This window comes from Ovis canadensis, chromosome 3, assembly GCF_042477335.2.
Source record: "Ovis canadensis isolate MfBH-ARS-UI-01 breed Bighorn chromosome 3, ARS-UI_OviCan_v2, whole genome shotgun sequence".
In the NCBI taxonomy this organism is placed as follows: Eukaryota; Metazoa; Chordata; class Mammalia; order Artiodactyla; family Bovidae; genus Ovis; species Ovis canadensis.
The window spans coordinates 137,337,105-137,356,141 of NC_091247.1; the positions used below are offsets into that span (position 1 = coordinate 137,337,105).

At 36.9% G+C, this 19,037-nt stretch overlaps 2 protein-coding genes across 2 annotated transcripts in view; one reads left to right on the forward strand and one right to left on the reverse strand.

The window, feature by feature from the left end:
• The window catches only part of METAP2 (methionyl aminopeptidase 2), a 29,974-nt gene extending 25,850 nt beyond the window's left edge, over positions 1-4,124 (forward strand). Inside the window, exons 9-11 of the mRNA XM_069584226.1 lie at positions 2,056-2,159; positions 2,659-2,774; positions 3,445-4,124. Of these exons, the coding sequence (XP_069440327.1) occupies positions 2,056-2,159; positions 2,659-2,774; positions 3,445-3,697 (473 nt within the window). The 3' untranslated portion in view covers positions 3,698-4,124. The remainder of the gene's footprint in view (positions 1-2,055; positions 2,160-2,658; positions 2,775-3,444) is intronic.
• A 1,778-nt stretch (positions 4,125-5,902) lies between these two features.
• Positions 5,903-18,692, reverse strand: USP44 (ubiquitin specific peptidase 44). Its single transcript, XM_069584225.1, has 5 exons — positions 17,204-18,692; positions 14,408-14,603; positions 11,556-11,664; positions 8,412-8,617; positions 5,903-7,607 (listed from the first exon to the last, which is right to left on the reverse strand). The coding sequence occupies exons 1-5, from the start codon at positions 18,620-18,622 to the stop codon at positions 7,408-7,410; spliced, it is 2,130 nt and encodes a 709-aa protein (XP_069440326.1). The 5' UTR covers positions 18,623-18,692; the 3' UTR covers positions 5,903-7,407.
• Between the last annotated feature and the right edge of the window lie 345 nt (positions 18,693-19,037).

A 19,037-nucleotide genomic window follows, 5' to 3' on the forward strand; every position in this document is an offset into this window, starting at 1 on the left:
TCTTTCAGCATCTGCTTTTTTCTTTTTTGTCAGTTATTGTATTGATCAGGGTTCTTAGTTGCTGCTGCTGCTGCTAAGTTGCTTCAGTCGTGTCCGACTCTGTGCGACCCCATAGACGGCACCTCACCAGGCTCCCCGTCCCTGGGATTCTCCAGGCAAGAACACTGGAGTGGGTTGCCATTTCCTTCTCCAGTGTGTGAAAGTGAAGTCGCTCAGTCTTTTCCGATTCTTAGTGACCCCATGGACTGCAGCCCACCAGGCTCCTCTGCCCATGGGATTTTCCAGGCAAGGGTACTGGAGTGGGGGGTACCATTGCCTTCTCTGGTTCTTAGTTGAGGGTAGCAGAATTCATTTTTACTAATTTAAGCAGAAAGAGTATAGACAGATCATGACATTTAGAAGATGAAGAAATGGACTACAGGCTGAACTTTAAGAAGCAATTTCCCTAAACCACGTAACAGAACCAGGCTAGGCTATCAAGGGAGTGGAAGCTATAGAATTAGAAAATAACCATGATAGCTGTTGGTTCCAGAATCAGCCTGCCACTGTCCACAGCCTGTGTACCTTGAGCCCTGCTTCTTCTATGTAACTTGGTTATATGTGTTAGGTTGGGATAGCTAAGAAATGTTTTTAAGTGTATTTTTGGTTGGTCTAGGGGGTCAGTTTGTTGGGTCTTGGAGGAGTAGTAATGCTTGCTGAATTTTAAAGCAAATTTAGCTTGTCATTTATATAAGAAGGAAGACTTTTTTTAAAAGCTAACTGAGAATCTTATTTTTCTGCACCACCCCTAAATTTGTAATATGCTTGTCATTGCTAAATATTTGGGGGAAAAATAACAAACCCTTGCTACCTAATTCTGCCTTAGAAGAAAGGTAACTCACATTGGATTCTATAGAGAATTCTAATACTGTAGAACTAGATTTTTTCTTTAAGCTTCTATTGTGGAATATAACAGAAACTGAAAATACACACAACTTAAAAACTTGAACTAAACAATTGTAAAAGTTATGTAACTTCACCCCTTGAGAAATAGAATATTGCCAGCAATACAGAAGCCCCCCCAGCTTTATATACCCCTTCTCGGTTATAGAAGGCTTCTTCAAATAAGCCGTTGTCTAAAGATTTGCATTTCCTTTTATCTTTACCTAATTATGCATCCCTAAACATTTAGTATATTTTGCTTAATTTTGAATTGTATGTGTGCGTGTATATATATAGGATTTCATCATATCTATATCATTGTGCCTTTTGCTCATTTGGTTGTATCTCAGGTCAGTATATCCCTAGCTTTTCATTTTTATTGTTGAGTAAGTGTTCCACTGTGTAAACATACTCACAGTTTGTTTATTCCGTCATTGATTCTAGGACTTTGGGGTTGTTTCGATTTTCTTTTTTACCACTTTAAATGTTGATGTAATAATAAAATTTAGGGTTTCTTAATACTGTCGTTTTGACACAATCCTTATTTTCAAATTATCTTTTGGTTCATAACCATAATACATATTTTTCTTGTTTGTAATGCTTATATACATGGTATTTTATGCCTAGATGGACCATAGATGGTCCATAGATAGACCCCCATTATGTCCTCATCACATAATTTATTCTTTTTTCATTATTTTCCCTATTCCTGGTTTTTAATCTGTAACATTACAATAAATAACTTTATATCCCTCTAGTTTTCCAGTTTGTATTTAACTATCTTAATGTGGAGTTGGGCTTTTCTGGTAGCTCAGCTGGTAAAGAATCTACCTGCAACGCAGGAGACCCAGGTTTGATCCCTGGGTTGGGAAGATCGCCTGGAGAAGGATATGGCAACCCACTCCCAGTATTCTTGCTTGGGAAATCCCATGGACAGAGGAGCCTGGTAGGCTATAGTCCATGGAGTCACAAGAGTTGGACACAACTTAGCGACTAAACCACCAGACGACTAATGTGGGGTTATTTAATAGCACCAAACCTGATTTTTAAGTAAATGCTTGAACTCTGTACCAAAGGCCAAGATATCTGTTTGTGCCTTGAAACCCTGAATAAGTTGTTTTTCTATTACACCAGTGAAACCAATCCGTAATCTAAATGGACATTCAATTGGGCCATATAGAATACATGCTGGGAAAACAGTGCCCATTGTGAAAGGAGGAGAGGCAACAAGAATGGAGGTATGTATGCCATTAGCACTATTATTCTGTGAAGCATTTTGACTTCTTTTTTCTTCCGAACTATGAAGCTAGTAGTAGTTGAGTATATAGTGTGTTGAGCAAAATTAACTTGCCACTCATACTAACCCCAACAGGAATTGGGCTCTCTGAGTGTGCAGATTGTGTCTGGTCACACTGGGGCCCAATTGGCTGTGCAAGTGAAGCATGTCAGAGGTTTAGTCGATACTTATTTATTGAGCATCGCGTTGGTGCCAGTCTCTAGTAGGCACTGAAATGTATAATAGTAGTGAGCAAAATTTCCTGCTCATGTAAAGTCTGAGTTCTAATAGACGACACAGAGATCAAAAGTGCTAAGGAGGTAAATCGGGAAAAGGCAGATAAGGACTGCCAGGTGTGTGATTTCTTACACTAAATGGGGAATACCTCAGCCTGAGGTTAAGATGGGAATTTTAATTCATTCTCAGTTTTTCTTCGTTTCCCTTTACTCATATATTTCTAGGAAGGAGAAGTATATGCCATTGAAACCTTTGGTAGCACAGGAAAAGGTGTGGTTCATGATGATATGGAATGTTCACATTACATGAAAAATTTTGATGTTGGACATGTGCCAATAAGGTGAGAGGCTATTCTTTTTCTAAGATTGATGAGTTTCTCTTCCCAGTTAACAGCATTTTAAAATGTGTGATGGACATCCACAGTGGTACATTCATAAATGCACAGTTCTATAGCCTAACAATAAGGTCTGTAAATTTCTATAATTCAGCAAAAAAAAAGCCCTATTAGAAATGTTAACTGAGATGAAATGATCTAAGTATTCTCTTCATATCCTGTTTCCAATAATTGTAATAATTACAGATTATTACTTTGCTGGCATTCTTAGGTTTTTGTTACTATTTTCCCATTGGTAAACTTTGTATTTTTATTTACTTTTTAAAAACTTTTTGGATATGATTGAAGCATCTTCTTTATGATCAGATCTTTTTCAGTTTGATGCTGAAATTTCCCCCAAAAGGGGAATTCCCACCTTACTATTATTGATGTTTGTACTTGAAATTTAACACTGCATGCATAGACATATAAATATATAACCTTCATCTGGTCTCCTCTCCATCTGCCATCTGTAATTGAGTATTATACAGTCTGGTTTTTGGAAGTTGAAAGAGGCAGCAAAGAGTGTTTTTTGAACTTTAATTACTAAGTAAAGTCATAATTTTGAGTTTTCCTTAATGGGGGAAATGAGTTGGTAACTTTTTAGCCAACTATTAATCTTTCACTTTTCTCTTAGGCTTCCAAGAACAAAACACTTATTAAATGTCATCAATGAAAACTTTGGCACTCTTGCCTTCTGCCGCAGATGGCTGGATCGTTTGGGAGAAAGTAAATACTTGATGGCTCTGAAGAATCTGTGTGACTTGGGCATTGTAGACCCATATCCACCATTATGTGACATTAAAGGATCATATACAGCACAGTTTGAACATACCATACTTTTGCGTCCAACATGTAAAGAAGTTGTCAGCCGAGGAGACGACTATTAAACTTAGTCCAAAGCCACCGCAACACCTTTTATTTTCTAAGCTTTGTTGGAATACATTATACCAGATTTAATTTGCAACATGTTGTCTTAACAGTGGACTTATGTAATACTTTTATCCATGTTTAAAAAGGAAGGAATTTGATCAAAGGCAAACCATTTAATGTCATTAACCAAGGAAAAAGCTTCCAGGACTTTGAAATGTTAACCATTTTCTGTCTGTAAAGCTCCAAATAGTTAGGAATGACTTATACATTTTGTTTCAAACACCTAAGAGATGCTTTTCAGATATTTATATTGCCATATTCTCAATTGAATGCTTTGAATGACTACATCCAGTTCTGCGCCTATATACCCTCTGGTATTGCTTTTTAACCTTCCTGGAATCCATTTTCTAAAAAATAAAGACATTTTCAGATCTGAGAGCTATATTTCAATGTCTGTGGTTGTAATTCTGTATAGGAAATAGTTTAGCATAGCATAACATAGGAAAATGTAGAGCTTTTTGTCTGCATTGTAGACCCCCACACTGAAACTTTCCTTCTGAGTGGCTAAAACAAGAACTATACATACATAAAGTGGGAGGCGAATTTTCTAAGTTAATATACAGCTCTAGGAATATTTTGCTTTTTTTTAGGACAGTATTAATGCTTGTCTTTCATTTAACCCCTTGATATTAGAAAGATATAATTAAAACATAACTTAGTAGGAACATTGTGCCAACTTAAAACCCTGATTTACTAACATCTCAACATTTAGATCCTTTGTCCAGTGGTAGTAGTTAATGAAAACTGTATTTAGCTTACTCAGTAAGCCAAAGGGGCACTTAAAACCACACAAAGAAAAACAGTACTTTCCATGTTTAGATCTCATTCTAGTTATTTCAGTTACGCTTTTTCATTATGAACCAAATTCTCTAGCACCCTGCCCCTAGACTGGCTTGAATTAATAACATCCTGGGTGGTATTTCACTTTCAGGAAGTGAAGTTACAGTGACACTCATAGCAGCTAAGTATGTAAGTTGAATGTAAGATGCCAAATATTTGAACTGAACCCCACAGTTCTTAAACAGATTGCTTGAATTCTGTGTAAATGATTTGTTGGGAATGTTCCCACATAATTTCAAAATTGTGTACCAGGGTAAAGCCTTAATTTGTATATGCTTTAGCACAGATTGCCTCGGGGATGCTGTTTAGTTTGTGTTGTGTTTTAACGTTTTTCTCATAGGAGAAACCTGACTTCTGTACTAAATCATTTACTATACATTAAAAAGCTGCTCTTTCATATTTGAGCTACAAATGAATGTTACCTTGTGGGATACACAGCCTAGGTTTTAGCTGTATGAGCCATGTTTATTATGGTGCTAATGTTCAGTAGCTACCTTTGAATAATTTCTCCATTTCCTGTGACGGTGTGCAAGTGGCAGAGCTTACCAGTTCACGCCTGGACGTGTTACAGGGCTTGGACTCTCCAGCTAGCTCTTTTGGGGCTTTGGTGGGAGGTATAAAGTATTTTTATTTCTAAACCCAAGAACTTTAGAACTGAGTCAAGCCTTTGGAGCTTTGTAAGATCTCTAGCAGTAGTGACCCTCTAACTAATTGTAAGCTCCAAGCTACCTTCCCAAGTTGGGAGCAATGGCTTTACTGCATGCCCCTGAAATGGCTGGAAGGGATATGATCTTGTAAATAGGAAAGCTGTTACTTAAAAAAAAAATTTGTATTGTTTACCTGGTAGCAATGTATCTCTTGAAAATCATTTTGTCATGTTTACAATGATGTACCTTATTGGTAACAAATTATTAGTTTGATGTTTAACAATAGTGCCTTTAGTAAATTATTTTACAACCAAAATACGTTGTTTTTTTGTTAGATAAATTTAACAGAATGTAGAAATCCACATTGAGATATACTGTAAGAAACCTTGACTTGGTTTTAGTTTTGTTAAATAGCCTTAATTTTTTTTTTAGAGCAGTTTTAGGTTCATAGCATAACTGAGCATGAAGTACAGAGTTCCCATAGTCCCCTTTCCTTGACTTCACACACAAGCCTCCCCCATCGGTTTTAGTTTTAAGGGTTTAAAAAGTAAAGGGCTAGCAACTGTACCACTATAAACATAGCTTCCAGAGTTGTCTTTAAACTGTTGCACTAAAATTAGGTACACTAAAAGGTATAGTTTAATCCTTGATGTTAAAAAAGGCTAGACTCAAGTATCTTGACCACAATAAATCTTTAATGAGGTATAATTACATTAACAGTTGAGGTAACAACTTGCATAGGTATTTAATAGATGAATACTTTTAAACCTTAGCCATTTAAACTCAAGCTGTAGTTTCGGCATGAATGATTTATCTGTGAAGTGATAAATTCTCATTGCACTTCATGATCAGCTGCCCCTGAGGATTTCACCTGCAAGCAGACCTACCTGAGAAAAAAGATAAATGATTTTCCAGTGGTTAACAGTGAGCTAAGATCTGAACATGTCTATAGAGGTTAGTGGATGGTCTTCCTTCCGAATAAAGTTAGCAGCAGCAGGACTTTAAAAATACCTAATAAGGTTGTTAGGGAAGAGCAATGAGTATTTCATACTATATTTTTAATAAAATGCAAGTGTAATTTTAATCTCAAAAAGGGCCCAATATTTGAATATCTGAAAGGGTTTTAGTAGTCACATAATACTAGCAAGGGCGATTTAATCCAGCTTTAGTTACTTATTCTAAGTGAGATGCTGAACATTTTGCTCAGATGCCGATTTTGAACAGTTCTGTGTCCTATGCAGTTTTTTTTCTCTTCAAGACTGATTTCTATCCCTTTAAACCAAAAATCTCAAGATACAATAGTACAAAACTAGATCTAATGTTAAATATATAAAATGAACTCATATCCAAGTTGAACTGAACTTGTATTACACCATAATATACTGTTTGCTACATTCATTTTTTTTTTTAATGACTGCTTTATTAGAATCTGGACAAACGTTTGCTGCCAGACAAATCACTGTTATATAAGTCTCAGCCATCATTATTTTCATGTCCATAGTACTGAAGCCATTTAAACATGCTATTTATAAAGCTGTCATCTCCATTTGTATAATAGTTTGACTATGCCAAGTAAAGAATAATTTTTACAACAAACTTGAAAAAAGGAAGTTCTGTTTACGAAAGTAAAGTCTATTCTGAGTCCTGTCAAACACAAAGCCTCGGGGGTATTGAATGATAATGAGTAAGTAATATTTCACTTTGTAGTAGTTGAACTTCCTTTGCAGGCGTTTGATACAAATCTGAAAAAAATGCCCCTTTTCTGGTAAGACTTAGTGAAGCAAGTTTAATCTGTCTGATAAGAATTTGTATAGAAAATAACTATAAAAAATAAATGTATAAAATGATGCCACCTGAACTTCAGTAGAAGATTGCACAAATTCATGATCTGAGCCAATTAAGACATCAAAACACAAGAAAGGTAACACCAGTCTGAGGTAAACACTAAAAATTTAAAACTCCCAAGTATTTAACAAAAAATTACCTGCTGACATTGATACACATATACTTAAGCTAACTTCATCTCTGTAAAAAGATCTGTTGCAGTCAGATACAAAATGTGTAAACACTGTGCACTGATTAGTAAGTAAAAATAAAAACAGGGAAGCCCAAAATTGTTAAGTCAGCCCTTTTAAAAAGTATATATACAAATCACAAGAAGAAAACCCCCTGTCTTTGGATCAGCTAAGGATTTCATTAGAAGAGGTATCAGCTTCTTCACTGGGATGCTGGCTACCAGACAGGAATTCTGGAGGCAGGAGTTTAGAATGTCCATTCTCAGTAACTCGCTGGGTATAAAACAAGATATAAGCTTGGGCCTTGCATACTTCATCCATAGTGCACATGCTTAGCTTGGAATCATTGCAGTGTACCCAGAACCCTAGAGTGAAGCACAAAAATATATCTTAATGTTTACAAAGGAACTTTAGAAATTTCTAGTATAAATGAAAACATGGATTTAAAGAGTTTCAGTGAGAGTTGAGGGGGTTTTTTTTTGAAGGAAAAATAATTGTCTAGCCAATTTAGTTCTTTAAATTAGAAATACAGCTTGGGCAGTATGTTACTCGAATCATTTACCTTTGTCCTAGAAGTAATTTGAAGTTATAGGATCTGATTTGTTCACTTGACACTACCTTTAATTCCTGGTATAATCTTAGCAGTTAATGCTTTCGCTGGTAATTGTAAAGCAAATTGTGTACAACTCATGGTGATGTTAATTGCCTTCCTGGGTTATATGGACTTTTTGTCCATACCTCTTTTTTTAAGGTTCATGGAAGCAGTAAGTGAAAGTTTCAAGTTAGAACTTGAAATCAAAGTTGTTCCAAATATCTGTGATTCCCCAGTTCTTTAGGTGTTCTGTTCTTTAATAAAATTAACTGAATTCAACCAGAAAACAGAGGACCTACTCTTGGAAGTGTGCCTTTCGCACTTTCTGACTTGTAACTAATGAGACCATCCTTACTATTTTATCCCTTCAGCCCTTACAAGACAAAACTACCCCAGTCCTGCATCATAGAATACCCTATTTTCTGCACAAACCCCCAATTTTTTTTTTCTCCTTGAAAGAAAACAAATCAAGTGGCTTTTCTTAAGATTACTTAGTGTCTAGTTTAGAAATCTGTGCAGACTCAACCCCGGCTTCCAAAAGCCTACCCCAAGGTAAAATACTTTTTTTCATCTATACCTCCTTCAGAATTGTAACAGTAGGCAGTGTAGTGTCCTGAGCCGAATCCTTTCCCGTGGTGCATTACCACAGCAGATAAGTCATACAGAAAACATTCTGGTCTGAGGGACTTCAGGGATTCCCTGCAGCAATAGGGCTCCATGTTTAAGATTTCTTCAAAGCCAACATGAACACCAATCTTCTCTCGGTTATTACGTCCTGACCACCTGCAAACAAATTAGGGTAAAATTATCAACAAAGTCAAGGGACCATAACCACGTACCTGGTCCAAACTCATAGGAAACCTCAGACAGCATAGAGTACAATCCTATATAACAAGTGTAAATAGTAAATCCTTTCAATACTGAAGTTGGCTACAATAGAGGAATTTAGGCTTATTTAACAAGTACAGTGAGGTTCTAAAATAAATTATTTGGCTTCTGTAGTTAGAGGATAGTATAGGAAGAAAATTAACTTTCAGAAAACATACAGCCTTATGGCGTTTTCCCCCTTTGAAGTGAGAAATTCGAGGCACCAAAGGGTTTTTAATTCTTTACTGTCTTGTCAATACTTTGAGGAGGATATCCCAGGACCTAGAATTTGTTCCTGGGAGACATAATCTGGATCTTTCATGGCCAGGTGTGGGGAAAAAAACAAACCCAAACAAAACAGGCATCTCTAATTCCTCAGAACACTTCAAAAGCTCTTCATACTTAAAAAAGAAACTGTGACCCTTCCTGTGTGTAAATCAGTATAATACCCATTAGTGACAAAACTCAGATATCGTCCCTATACTGTCAACTTCTCAATCTGTTGGTCATGCTTCCCAGTACTGGATCTATGCATGTAAAGCAATGCTTTTATCATCAAATAGTATGAATTGGTGCTACAGGGGAAAAATAATGTAATAAATGGTAGTTCTTTCAAGAGATTATAATCCAGCTTGGAGTGCTACAGTACAATAACAAAAAACAGCTGAAAATATAGTATCAATGTATTAAAACATGCAGTTAAGACAGTGGCAGGTAAAGGAGGGAGAAAGGCAAATAGGTTTTATGAAGAAAAAAAAATGTGAAATGCTTAATTAGTATGATGTAAAATTGTATGGAACTAAAGGTGAGACTTGCAAATTACGTCACCTGCCACACTAGAAGTCATGTCCCAGTCTTTCCCTATTAAGTGTATAAAGAGTCCTGTATCCAGTGCACCTTAATCTTAGTACCAAGCATGTAAAATAATGGAACTTGCTTACCCTCAGCTGTCATTCTCACTTTCTCTCTCTTTTATTATACCATAAAATTCAAATCTTAACTTACTGAATTATGCTAAATACTTGTCAGTTGTCTAATTAGAAAATAATTTATTTCCATTGATGAGCAGGATATCCCTTTTTGTCTGCTGATAAAGATACAGTAAAATGATAAAAGAACAAGATAACACTGTACCAAAAAGTCATGATTTATTTCTGAGAGAGGGACTAGGACTAGGAGGCACACATGGGGAGCTTGTAAAGTACTAGAAATGTTCTGTTTCCTATGTTTCTTCTAAAGCTCTTGTGTGCCCCTCCCCAATCCCTATCTCCCTTTTATATGCCCTATATATTTTATATACTGGCAAATGTAATAGTACATCTTTAATAGATGAAGAGAAAGGAAAAAGATAAATGTGGTGGAAAAGGCAGCATAAAAATGGTCCCTGAATCAGAAATATGGCATGGAAGCATCACAAGTATTTTCTGCAGAAGATGGGAGGCAAATAGATTTAAATTAAGGTGAGTGTCAAATGGCAGATTAAAGAGGCGATTATGAAGAACAGAAAGTTCTTCAATGATTTATAGTAGCCAACTGAGTACCAGAAATTTAAACCCTTTTAATTCTATCTATAGAATCTCATATATGGCCTGACCTCTCCATGCTCCCTGGCCTTGCTACCTGGCCCTGGACAATACTGTGTGTGCTAAGTCACTTCAGTTGTGTCCAGCTCCTTGCGACCCTATGAACTGTATGTAGCCCACCAGGCTCCTCTGTCCATGGGATTCTCCAGGCTAGAATACTGGAGTGGGTTGCCATGCCCTCCTCCAAGGGGATCTTCCCGACCCAGGGATCGAACCTGTGTCTCATGTCTCCTGCATTGGCAGGCAGGTTCTTTACCTCTAGCACAACCTGGGAAACCCCCTGGACAATATTAACGCATAACAATTTTCTTGTTTTCATTCCACTTGATTTCACACACCCTGGCAGGTCTCACACACCCTGGCAGGTCTCACCTGGACTCTTCACTAAACCTTTTGTTGTGTACCCTTTCCTGATCCTTCATACCTTTGCTCACGTTGCTCTCAGGCTAAAGTGTTCCTCCTCCTGCATACACCCAATTCATTCATTAGTATCTGGGGGCATCTATGTACTGAGCTCAGTTCTGGATTTTGGAATACAGGAATGAAATGACCACTGTCATTACTGAATTTCTGTTTAGGGGGACAGAAACAGGTATTAATAAGTCAACTATTGCAGATATTGGTTTTTGCCAAGAAGCAAAAATAGGGTAGGTAATGTGACATGTAAGAGTTGGTGGTGCTACTTTTAAATAGGATGGTCAGGAAAGTCCTGAGATGACATATGAACTGAGATTTAAATTACATGACGTCCCCTGTGCCATTAGGGAGGCTTTGGGAATGTTTAGATATCAGCTAATGCCTTCTTCCAGGGCTCTGATAAATTCATTTGTATGTAGTTTGTGGTACTTAGTATTTCTACTTCATCATTATTTCTGGGAATGCTTGACTATAATCTTGAGGAAAAAAATTCTACCTTATATTCCCCAAAGAATATGGAACAACATCAGGCATTTTCCAAGCATGAAGCAACTAGGTCAAATATTCTCAAGCAATAGATTTTAATTTAAAAATTTTGAACCTAAAACATGCTGAATATTAAACACTATAAGCAGAGATGAGGAGAATATTATACTGTGCAAACCAAAATGCAAGGAGTCTGCTATCAGCAACGTATTCTACAAGGGAAGATAATAGTATCAGAACAATAGTTACTGAACATGTTGTCTACGATTAGGGCTAGAGATAATGACAGAACTTTTTCTCCTTAAAAAAAAAAAAGCAAAAGCAGATAAGTCCCCCAGTCAAGTATTAAACTTTTTTCTACTACTAACCTGAATCGTTTGAGATGGAGTCTGAGAACCTGAGGTAGGTGGCAAATCATAAGCTGTTTTTGTGCTTCTGTGAGTAGAACTGGTTTTGAGGAAAACCTCCTACGTTTTGCTATGATATCAAAGACAGAATAAGATGCAAATTTAAGGATACAATGAAATGTTTGAGTAAACTCAAAATAATCCAAGCTTGTATTATCAATTAGACATCTACTGAGTTATAGGCATTATACAGGGCTAAAGATAAAGGGCATGGCCTTGCTCTCAAGACACTCACAATCATGTAAAAGAAAGTGAAAGTGAAGTCACTTGGTCATATCCAACTCTTTGTAACCCCATGGACTGTAGCCCCCATGGACAGCGCCTCTGTCCATGGGATTCTCCAGGCAAGAATATTGGAGTGGGTTGCCATTTCCTTCTCCAGGGGATCTTCCCCACCCAGGGATCGAACTCAGGTCTCCCACGCTGCAGGCAGACTCTTTACCGTCTGAAATACCAGGGAATCCCACAATCATGTAAACCACACCCACAAAACTTATGAGCTAGTCAAGGCAGACAGGTAACAAGTAAATACAGTTGACCCTTGAACAACAAAAGCTTGGACTACATGGGTCCACTAACATGCAGATTTTTATTTTTTTGAATCACAGTTGACTGTACGTTTCACACACACAGATTCAACGAACCATGGATTGAAATTTACATCCACGGTTGGTTGAATCTGTAGATGTGAAATCTTGAGGGATGGTTTGGCAGACTGGCAGATTTTAGTATAACCGGGTGTGTCTAGAACCAATCCCCCACATACACTGTACATGATTTAATGTAGTCCTGACATAAGGCAACAGAAAGATATAGTGCTATAATATTTTTAAATGGATTTGGTTATGCCAACTAAAAGGAAGAATTACTCCCTAAACACATACTTTAATATACTCTTACCAAAGTCTAATCAATCATGGTCAGTTTACTTCTCGGGGCTAATCAGGATCCCATGGGCATGGAACCTTCCTGCCCAGAGCACCCCTCCCTGCTTCCTGGAGATCCAACCCAGCACCGCCTGAGAAAGCAAGCCTTCATTAGCTCTGTATCTGAGGTCTCCCTCGGTGTCTTGCTATTTTAGTACCAGATCTCAAACAAGGGGAACTGAGGGTTCTTTTTACCCTCTACTATCTCTAGAGGTCCACCTAGGGACCTTGTGCTGCAGCTTCTCTCTAGGCCATTCATTGGCTACCAAAGTTTGCTCCTGATGTCCAGGAGTTATCCTTCAGCTTGTACATCAACCGCAACTCCAGCCACAGGAGAAGCTGCTTCTTACAGGAAGTGGAATCAGTCCACCATGAGGCTGTCCTCTAACCCAACTCCTCTTTCCACCAGAAGTCTTTCCTCCAGGTCTATGCTCTGGAGATCCAGGTATCAGACTGCTGCAGGATCTTAGGGGCTTAACTTTGGATTGTCTCCCAGAATATATGGTACAAATGTAGCTAGACAAAGCACGTTAACTCCTTGAATTATAGTTTTAAACATTTGCCATTATAGATTAAATTCAAGCAGCTCTTTTAGGCCTTTATTTGGTGGACCCAGCAGATATAAACATGTTATAATTTTCTGCATTTATTTTCATATCTTTCTACTCCCAGATTTGAAGAAAACATCTAGGACCATTCACATTTATGTTCAAGAAAATAAACACTATATACTATCAATAAAGGTTTATTTTCTTCTTATCTTAGAAATATTAGGCTCCTCTTTACAACAGATTTCATATTGAGGCAGCACTCAGAAAACAATGTTGGTATAAGTTGTTTTGGAACACCATCAACTTATATGCCATTCTTTCAATGCTGGAACAGCATTTTATATTACCTTAGGAGTTTATTATCTAATGCCCTAGAGTCATTTTTTTTCAGACATGGAGATTAAGGAGAATATCCGCAAATATATAGTATAAACATTTAAAATGCCATGTACTACACATTGATAGGGAGAAAGAAACCGGATGAAGACGTAGCAGATCTGATGTGGTTTTACCTACCATTTCTCTGGAGGAGGATGCTTCTGTTTAATTGAAATGGCTGTTTCATCCCCCAGTGCTGGGTTCCTATGCTCACTTACATTAGAGAGCTAATCACAGTAGGTAGACCTTGTCTGTCTGTTTTCTCCACTAGGTATGTGAGCATCTTCAAAGTGTCTTTCCTCTTTCCACAATGACTAGAACAATGACTAATTATAGAAGAGACAGCCAATGGATGGTTTTTTAATAAATCTTTGTTTTTATGAAGCCAATGTCCATCGCAGCAGTCCAGCAATGTATATTATTTCCTATTTTATAAGTATGTATACACACACATATACATATGTTATCTATATATCAATGTTTTGATGTGCACCAGAAAGCAATCATTTCATTCAGTACTAAATACCTTTTACCATTCCCCTTCACTACTTTATTCTGCTGCTGCTGCTAAGTTGCTTCAGTCGTGTCCAATTCTTCACGACCCCATGGACTGCAGCCTACCAGGCTCCTCCATCCATGGGATTTTCCAGGCAAGAGTACTGTAGTGGGGTGCCATCACCTTCTCCGACTTTATTCTACTCACATATTAAATTTTATTTTATGAATCCTTTCTACAACTTACTATAGGATCAAAAATATTTTAATGTCATCAATAAGGCAAAACAAACATGTAGTTCACAAACATCAATTAAAAAGCAGAAATATGTAGCCCAAGTTTCTTTTGATAAACTATTTATTTCTATACCTGCTACTTAAGGAATTTCTTCCAGTTTCCCCTCATTTGTGTTTCTCTTTGCTAACCTTAGAAAAACAAAGAGAATATACAGCCTCTACTTACAATTACACTGGTCACACACGTAGATTTTTCCTTCTAAAGCTTCGGTTTCTGTGAACTTAGCCAACATTTCAGTAACCAGACATGGCTGGGAAGCACTATCTTTTCCAATGCACTGGTATCTTTCTGGGAATTCCAGTGACAAGTCCCAGAAAGGTTCTATGGTATTTGATTTGTTGTCACATGCAAGACATGTAACCTGCAAATAAAAATATTAGTTTCTCAGATTACAATCCTTCTGTCAAAATATTTACTCCTTTCACTAGAAGTCACTACCTGTAAATAAGCTTTTCTTCTGAAAATGTACTATCAGAATTCTGAATGATCTGCTTTATATTATTTTCAGGGAATAATATTTTTCTTCCATAAACCCACTATGCATTGATGGGCTTTAACTATGAGGCATTTAAAAAGCTCTAAGGGCTTTTTCTTTTACTAAGTTCGGTCAAGTCTGAATTTAGTGAAAAAAAAAAAAAACAAACTCTGGGCTCACTTAATTAGATATACACTGTGTGTATATATATGTGTGTGTATGTGTGTCTATATATATTTATATACATTTAACGTGCTTAGATTAATTAGACTTGAGTTTCTTTGCCCTTTTTCCTTTCTCATCTTTCACTGATGGGTTTTCTCTTCCCAAATCCCCGTAACTTCTTAACCATAATGCAAGAAAAATGCTATTAGTATATTTTTATATGCAAATTTTAAAATATAGCATACTTTTATATTAGTACATTAGTATATACAGATTTTGAAGCCCTACCAACTAATACTTTCAAAAGATAGTATATATAAAATACATACAAATACTTCCACTTAAAGCAAACAGTACTACATTAAAATCCTGATCAAAATATAGGAACCTCAAAAGAACAGCAGGCCTTTCTAACAACTTACATAGGAAATATAGTAACTGAAAAAGGAAAGAATAACTTCAGTAAAGCATTCAGCAGGATTTAATGCCAACACTGCCCATAACTGAAGACAGACTTTAAAGATCTAATAATCCACATGATATGAAATATTACTAAACTCTTTCACAAAAGCTATATTCCTGGAACACACAACAAAATAAAGAAGCCAATTGTAATTTACAGTTTAAATTAAATACACTGACACAAAGAAAAGAAGAATACCCCTAGTGTTAATAGTTTGGGGACTCACTAGGACCAAGGTTTGCCCTTTTGAGAACAGTTTCTTGAATACAGCAGGGTAAAAAGCCATTCCAGCAACCAACTTCTGAATCTCCGGAAGTAACCGATTCTCCAAGTATTTATTACACATTAGAAAGGGAGAGAGCAAAGTGCTGGCACAACAACTTTCATTAAATTCAAAATTCATCCATAAAGGGAAAAAAACAAGGACATACACTCTCACATTATGCAAAACATGAAATGGTAACTTTCTGGAAAGGAATCTGCAACCACATATCAAAAGTACTACCCTTTGACCAAGTAATTCCTCTGTCTTAAGGAAATCACTAGAAAAACTGTAGTAACTGATCGTGACATTATAATAACGGAAAAATTGGAAATAGTTCACAAGTCAACAATAGGGGAATGGTTAAAAAAATATGGTATATACATATGCTGGACACTGAAATGTGAAAAAAATGACCAAATATTTTAATGACTATGAAAAATCCTTAATTATTAAATAAAGTGGAAAAAGAAGCAGGTAAATTCAACATGACCATATAATTAGGGCACAAATATATATAAATATTCAGAAAAAACTAGAAGGACATGTACCAAAATATTCATAGTTTTATGTGTGGGTTGTGTGGAGTTCTGGGACTAATGTATGATTTTCTTCTTTTCTTCTACACAGATTTACTGTGCTATATAGGCTTTCCATATGGTATATATCACTTTTATTTATAATTGTGTATTTTAAACTTTTGCATAAAAGTTAAAAATGACAGAGAAAGATGATAGAAAAATAATATTGCATGCAACCCCCAAAACCACAACTCGTATTTGCTAAGTCACACAATGTAGAATCTAGACAATTCTGAAACATGAAGTGAAATAAACTTCATAGAAATGTTTAAACTATTCAACTGGATATGTGTCTAGTGACTCAACTGCCTCAGTTAAAAAATAACAACACATACATTTTTTTCAAAGTTCTATGCTCTAGAAAAGTAGAGAGCTGACGTCTAGTAGTAGTCTACCCAAGAGTCTACTCATTCTAGAGGATCATTAATTAGATGGAAGATTCTGGTTCTGTGACTGTCACAAAGGGAAATTTTTACAGCTGTAATTAAAACAGAGGAAAACCACTTAGGATCTTTCTAAATAAAAATCACATCTGTTTACCTTAAAACTTCCCTATCTACCTGTTCAAGTTTTCAGTCCTTGCTCCCTTTGGTTTTATAGGAAATCCTCCAGGGCTACTTTCTTGGTTCCTGAAACGACTCAAGTGTGCACCAAAACCATTCCTGGTACAAAGGTTATCTTCAAATCTGTTCCTTGTGTAATTAAACTCCTCGTCTCAATCCCTCAGAGAATGAATGCAGTATTATTAACCTAAGAAGCTCTGTTTCCTAATTCCCGCCCCACCCCCATCATAAAGCTTTAATACCATGGACATGAAACTACTTCCAATGATTCACGGAGGTGAAAGAACTGTTGGAGCGAACGGACGTCCTCATACACACTTGTAAAAGTGATCTAATGTGACCTGAGAACAGTGCTAGCACTAACACACTAGTTATACAGAGCATATGCACTTTTTAGGCTTCCCTTTATGAATTCCCCAAGATGACAGTACGATTTTTTTAACAATCCATACCTGACTAAGAAGCTGTCCGTGAAATATGTTATTCACAACATTCAGAACCTGCTTGATGAGTTTCCTTTGAGAAGTAGGGATAAGAGCTGGTAACCTGGTACCAGTGGTCTCTAGTTCATGTTGTATTTTATCCAAAAGCTCACAAAGAAATTCCTGAGCATCTTGTTGGCCATAACCACGAAAAGCAGGAATCAATCTCCATACTGAGTGTAGCATAGCAAACGGTGAGACCAAGGCCCACTTTCCAGACCACATGACTTGGAACAAAGTATGCAATTCATGACAAAGAGAAATGTACTGTGAACTTGGCTCCCTTGGCTGAATAAGTTCCATCTTTCTACTCTGCGGTGCTCCGCCACTTAGTCCTGATGATAAACTTGGATGTCTGAAGCGCACAGAGTATGGCTCTTTTTCTTGACATTCATTCATTTGATATACTGTATCTGTAACTGGAGGATGCTTATAAGATGATCTGGTTTTATCACTAGCAGTCACAGCCAGCCATCGGTTCAGATCAAGTTTTAAAAAACATTGTCGAAAAATAAGCAAATGACTCAATACTTGGAGAACAGAATTCATATAGCAAGTATTTCCCAAATTTCTCAATCCTGTTACACCAGGAGTTACTGTTGGCCTTCGTTTAACAGAGGAGTCACTAGCTTTTTTCAGTCTTACATCTTCTGAGGTAGATACTACTTTATCTTTTGCTGGCAATGCTGAGGTTTGCAGCGGTACAGGAACTATTTCTACTGTGGTGGACTGAGCTAGACCTTGTAAACGTAAACTCTTTCTGGGAGGCATACTTTCTAATTCTGCATTAGCCTGATGCTCTAATAGTTCTTGTCGTCTTTTCTTCACCTCTCTTTTTGCTAATTTCTCCTGAAATTGTTCTTGCCTTTTTCTTCCAATGGGTGACTGCTCAAACCAAGTTCGAAAGATTTTACCCATGAGTATCCTTCTCCTGTGCCAAAGAGCAGTATACATTTGATCTTCATTTTGAAGCAGAGATTGGGTGCCATCATGTAAGAAATAGGAATCATCACTTGTAGCCATAGACCGTAAAACCTTTCCACTACGAGTGGTACAGTGATAATTTTGATTTTTGATTGCACTTAATGTACTTCGTAGTAACTTTAGGTCTCCAGTTGCATTATCATTAAGAACATAATCATCACAAAGGTAACAAAAAACATACATCTCATTCACCTCCAATGCAACAGGATGACTGCTTTCTTGAAAGTGCCCGAGTGCGTGTTCTTCAATAGATCTTCCACAGGCAACATGAGAACAGCTAAGGCAAGCCCAAATTGACTCAGTCGTATTGCAGTCCACACAATGCCACTTCTGCGGGTTGAGGATGGAATGGTCTTGAGCAAGCCGCAACTGCCCAATGTGTTGGCACTTATCCATTGTTAGCATTTATTGAGTCTAGCTGAGGAACACATAATCCAAACAACTCTCTGTGGGCAACACTTGAAGCATCTGAAAACTAAGAACAATGTCAATTTTTAATAAAAGAAAAACAAAAAGCCAACATTTTTTCTTTTTACAAGGTATTTTTCCAGGAATTATTTTCTTTTTCCAGGAATAATTTTGTTAATTTGCTCTCACTGGTCCTAATATCTGGGCTGCCTGTCATAATACCAAAGGCAATTCTCACTTTTAATTTACACTAGACTTCACTAATCTCTCATCCGTCTTGCTCTGAAAGAACACACACATTACTTGCTCTGACGGTTCCCTTTCAAACACATTGTTTTCAATTTGATGCTACCATCTACTGGTAAAGAATGGGTAGTGACCACTTTTCACATTCCATTTACCAATTGCCATT